The sequence below is a fragment of the Pristiophorus japonicus genome, chromosome 9 (genome assembly GCF_044704955.1).
Source record: "Pristiophorus japonicus isolate sPriJap1 chromosome 9, sPriJap1.hap1, whole genome shotgun sequence".
Taxonomy (NCBI): Eukaryota; Metazoa; Chordata; class Chondrichthyes; family Pristiophoridae; genus Pristiophorus; species Pristiophorus japonicus.
The window spans coordinates 190,696,952-190,702,787 of record NC_091985.1 but is presented as its reverse complement, the minus strand read 5'-3'; the positions used below and the strand labels follow the sequence as shown (position 1 = coordinate 190,702,787).

Genomic DNA, 5,836 nt, shown 5'->3' with positions numbered 1-5,836 from the left:
TCAGTAATGTTAGAGTAGAGTCACCAGCAATAATGTTAAAGTAATATCAGTCCAGTCATGTTGGTGTTATATCACCACGAGTAATGTTAGTGTCGGGACAAAACCAGTAATGTTAATTAAGATTAACCAGCAGTACTTTAGAATGGGGAAACCAGCAGGAATGTTAGAATTGCGTCACCACCAGTATGGTAGAGAAGGGTCACCACCAGTAATGTTACTGTAGGGACACCAAAAGTAATTTTGGAATAGGGTCATCATCATTAACGTAATAGTCGTCTCAAAACCAGTAAAAATAGAGTAGGGTTACCAGGAGTAATGTTAGATTTGAGTCACCACCAGTAATGTTATACTTGGTTCACCACGACTAATGTTGGAGTAGATTCAATACCAGTAATGTCAGAGTAGAGTCGGTACCAATAATGTTGTAGTTGGGTCACCGTCGATAATTCTAGGGTGGGGTCAATATCATTAATGTTACATTATGGCCAATAACATTATGATCAGTGTAGAATCTGCACGATTAATATTAAAGCAGAATCTCCACCAGTAATAGAAGTGTGCAGTCATCACCAATAATGTTACAATCGGGTCGCCACCAGTAATGAGAGAGAAGGGTCAGCACCATAAATGTTAGATTAGAGTCACCACTAGACTAGTAATGTTAGCGTAGAATCACCACTAGTAATGTTAGAGTAGGGTCACCATCAGTAATGTTATACCAGAGTCACTAGCAGCAAGTTAGAGTAGGGTCACCACCAGTAATGTTAGAGTAGAGTCACCACCAGTAATTTTAGAGTCGGGTCACCACCAATAATGTTACATTACGGTCACCAGCAGTAATGTTAGAATAGGGTCACTACCAGTAATGTTAGAGTAGGTTCACCAGCAGTAATGTTAGAATAGGGTCACTACCAGTAATGTTAGAGTAGGATCACCACACGTAATGTTAGAGTTGGGTCACCACCAGTAATGTTAGAGTAGGGTCAGCAGCAGTGATGTTAGAGTACGGACACCACCAGTAATGTTAGAGTAGCTTCACCACGAGTGATGTTACAGGACGGTCACCATCAGTAATGTAAGAATGACAACCAGTAATTTTAGAGTAGCGTCGTCTCTTGTAATGTTAGGGGCACACCAGTAATGTTAAAGCCCATTCATAACAACAAAACAGAGTTATTGTAATTATGTATAACTTTCATGGAAGTAATGTGAGGTTTCAAGAATCTGATGCAGAATCCGGGAGGGAACTTCCCTTGAGTGTAAGTTCCCTCTGGTTTTATTTTTCGTTCATTGATTTAATGGACGGAGTTTCACTGACGGAGTTGTACAATTTCCCCATAGGCCTCCGGCCGCGCTGCAGTGGAAAATATAGCCTTGTTTGTTAAGTGACTTGAACTAACGCCAATTATTGTATAAACTGACTTTCTCACCGGGGCACCGATTGTCCTATAAAGGGCGAGCGTTAAAGGATCTGAGAGGAACTACAGTCAGAATCGTGAAGCAGGACAGCCGTCAGATATTCTTCCAAAAATGGCACGGCCAACAATTCTTCAATTTAAGGACTTTTACTATCCTTTCCTCGCAACATTCGGTCTTCCCGGTCAGTCAATATACTCTGTTGCCAAACAACCTTTGTCAACGTCACTGTTAATGATTGTATTACAGATTCCGAGAATTTCTTCATTGCAGTCACTGATGCACTGGGAGAAGTCGGTGAATATTAACGGGAATCCTCCCAGTCCGCGCAGCTGCTGAGACGCTGTTCTGGTTGCTGGTGCTTGGGTGCCGGGAGGGCAACTTTTTTCCGTATACTGAGGAAGGGCGAGGCTGATGCCCCGGCCGCTGTAACAGTACCTAGTTCACTGCAGCTTAGTATAGTCATCACATATGTGTCTTTCTTGCCTGTCTCCATTAAGCTGATAATCCCTTGTGCTGCAACCAGCACCACCCAACAGGGGAATGTGAAAGATATTTGGAGCAATAATTGCCGCTCAGGGAGCTGCTCCGCTCCCCTCCGCTGCCAAGAATCTTCGCGGCTCCATCAGCTCCCGCTCTGTGAACGAACAGCTCCCTCCGCGCGATTGTAAATAGAAAATGCATGGAACTTTGACGCAAACTGAATGTTTGTCTCAGCTGGATGCTTTATTTGAACTGATATATTTCTGGTATTTGTTTGGAAATGATATGTAATACAGCTGACACCCGCTGCAACTCCCGGGATCCATTTCGCCAATTAAACCGATGAAATTCAATGTAAAATCTCATCGATTACTCCATGCGGTAGTACCTTATAAAACTGGCTCCTTGCATCACTCAGCACCAGCATCATGGTGGGATGGTTTGGGCGCTCCACACTGCATTAAAATATGTATTTGGATGTATGTAAGGGAGTCCGCTTCTTTATTGTCTCTCGAATATGAACAAGTTGCAGAACCATCCAAGGATCCGCTTTTAAAGGGCTTTTATCTGAAACTGTACCATCTCTGCGAGGTACTGCAGCTCGGCCTGGACCACAAAGTTAGAATGTGCATCGAGCCTCAAATTGGTGTCAGGGGCGGTGGCGATTGGAATAACAATCGGGAGAGATGTATGACGGACGGCTAATCCAATGTCGCCCAGATTCAAAGTTGGCATCCGAACTCGCCCCAGCCCTTGATCCATCTGTGCCTGGTTGTCGGTGGTGGTGGGGTCGCTCTCAATTTCAATTTCCCCGATTGATTCCGAGTGACCCTTGGCCACAGCCCCGACAACATCTGACAGAAGTAATAACATAAAATGTTGGAAATCTCAGCGGATCAGGCAGCAACTGTGGAGAGAGAAACGGAGTTAACTTGTCAGGTCGACGACCCTTTGTCAGAAAAGGCAATAGTTCGAAAAGTAACAGATTCCTAAGGAAGTGCTGGGGCCCTGAAACGGGGAGCAGTGGTTCGGAGAAAGAAGAAAATGGAAGGTTATATGATAGGGTGCAGGCTCGAAGGGCCGAATAGCCTACTCCTGCAACTATTTTCTATGTTTTCTATGTTTAGGGGGGATGGCAGAATGGATTCGAGAGACAAAGGTGATGGTGGGCTGAATTGAGATGGTAATAGCACAAGTTAGGAAACAAAAGGTGAGTCCAGATCGGGTGTGAATGGCGGACTAATTTCCAGCTACAATGAAAAACAGAGGGAAACAAAATATAAATAAAGGAGTGGGAACGGTGTTGTTAAAAAAAAAGCGAGGAAACGGAGCAAAGTGTCGGGAGAGGTTATGGTCTTAAATTGTTGAACTCGATATTGAGTCCAGAAGGCTGTAAATTGCCTAAACAAAATATGACGTGCAGTTCCTCGCGCTTGCCTTGAGCTTCATTGGAACACTGTCGGAGGCCGAGCACCGAGAGGTCAGAGTGGGAGTGGAGCGGAGAATTAAAGCGACAGGCGACCGGAAGCTCGGGGTCACCCTTGCGGAATGAACAGAGGTGTTCCTCAAAGCAGCAACACAATCTATGTTTTCACTACCCAATAGAGAGGAGCATGTCGCACTGAAGTATGCTGGAATCTGGGTTCTCAGTCCCTCGATATCGAGTGAAGAATGATGTACTACTTTTGCACAAAATGTCATCCCTATTCGACATTGTAAAAATGTAATTGGGAGACATCTTAACTTCTCCTAAAATACTTGTAAGATTTACCTGAGTTCCCTGGTACTGACTATTTACTATCTATATTTATGACTTGGAAGAAAGGACCGATTGTAATGTAGTCAAGTTTGCTGGCAATACAAATCTGGGAGGAAAAGCAATTGTGTAGGAGAACACAACAAATCTGCAAAAGGATAAGAGAGGCTAAGTGACTCGGCAAAAATTTGGCAGATGGAGAATAATGTTGGACAGTGTGAGGTTATGCACTTTGACAGAAAACAAATCAAAGAGCAATTTATTATTCAATGGAGAAAGTTTGCACGGTGCCGCAGTACAGCGGGACCAGGGGGTACTTGTGCATGAAACATTAAAGGATAGTATGCAGGTACAGCAAGTTATCAGGAAGGCCAATGGTATCTTGGCCTTTCTTGCAAAGTGCATGGAGTATAAAAGCAGGGAAGTCTTACTGTAGCTATATAAGCGTTTTGTGAGGCCACACCTGGAATACTGTGTGCAGTTCTGGTTTCCATGTTTACGAAAGGATATATTTGCTTTGGAGGCAGTTCGCACAAAGTTCACTCGGTTGATTCCGGGGATGAGGGGGCTGACTTACGAGGAAGGTTTGAGTAGGCTGGACCTTTACTCATTGTAATGCAGAAGAATGTGAGGGGCTTGACAAGATGGATGCAGAGAGGATGTTTCCACTGATGGGGGAGACTTGAACTAGACGGCCCGATCTAAGATAAGGGGCCGCCCACTTAAAACAGAGATGAGAAGAAATTTCTTCTCTCAGAGGTTGTAAATCTGTGGAATTCGCTGCCTCAGAGAGCTGCGGAAGCTGGGATTTTGAATAAATTTAAAGAGAAATAAACAGTTTCTTAAATGATGACGTGATAAGGAGTTATGGGGAGCGGGCGGGAAAGTGGAACTGAATGCATGATGGGATCAGCCATTATATTATTAAATGGCGGAGCAGGCTCGAGGTGTCGCATGCTCTACTCCTGCTCCTGTTTATTATATTCTTATGACCTCCTGTCCCTCTCTCTTACAGCGAACCTACTGACAATCATGATCCTCTCCCGAGGAAACTGCGGCCTTTCCAAATGTATCTCTGTCTACATGGTGGCCATGGCAACAGCAGATCTACTGGTCATGATCTTCAATGTAATAGTGTATCACATTTGTACATATCCCTTTCCACATTCCTTCCTGTCCTACACCGCCGTTTGTAAGTTTATTATTTACTTCTGTTCTACCAGCCTGAATATGTCAGTGTGGTTTACAGTCTTGTTCACAGTTGACAGATTTGTAGCTATATCCTGTCAAAAGTTTAAAACAAAGTATTGCCGAGTGAGAACGGCAGCCGCAGTTATAACAACGCTCTCTGTCCTAATCTATTTCAAGAGCATCCCATTTTTGTTTGCTTTTACATTTGAACGAATAATTAACAATATTCATTGGGGTTGTCGCTCCAGAATTGACTTTTTTACTTCGCCTGCAGGCATCGGATTCTTATGGATGATGAGTGTATCAACGACATTGATTCCGTTTGCTCTGATATTTCTGTTTAATTGCTTGACAGTCAGACGCATTTTAGTGGCCAGTCGAGCCCGCAGAGGACTCCGGGGTCACAGCAGTGAGAATCAGAGTGATCCCGAGATGGAGAACCGAAGGAAATCTATTATTTTATTATTCACTGTATCGGGCAGTTTCATCGTGTTGTGGCTGACACATATCGTTAGTTTTTTAACTACCGGACTGATAGATATCGCGCATTACCGAGGTGATTATACAGCTCCTGGATACATCGCCATTGAAACCGGATCTATGCTCATGTATTTGAGTTCATGTACAAATACGTGTATCTATGCAGCTACTCAAACTAAGTTCAGGGACGAGCTGAAGAAGGTGGTGAAATCTCCTTGGACCTTGATTTTGATATTGGTTAAAAAATAAAGAATGGAACCAAAGTATCCTGTCCTAACTACAGTTAAATTACAGTCTGTGTTCCTGTTTAGAATGGTGGTCTCTCTGTTCGGACGAAAATGGTTTGTTTTGTGATAATGAACAGGTATCAGTAAACATTTCTCCCACTTTATACCGTACGTGTGATGTCTGCTGCATTCACAGGCTGAACATCATCGATTCCCGCTGAAACAGCTTTCATCCCGTTCAAGACTCAAAGAGATTTCGTATAAATGCAAGTTGAAGTTTTCG

General features: G+C 43.6%; 1 protein-coding gene across 1 annotated transcript; it reads left to right on the top strand.

Annotated features, from left to right (window-relative positions):
- Nucleotides 1-1,530: 1,530 nt before the first annotated feature.
- LOC139274025 (probable G-protein coupled receptor 139) lies at nucleotides 1,531-5,575 on the top strand. The gene is made up of 2 exons (XM_070891077.1): nucleotides 1,531-1,600; nucleotides 4,671-5,575. Exons 1-2 carry the CDS (start codon nucleotides 1,531-1,533, stop codon nucleotides 5,573-5,575), a joined length of 975 nt encoding a protein of 324 aa, XP_070747178.1.
- Nucleotides 5,576-5,836: the final 261 nt, after the last annotated feature.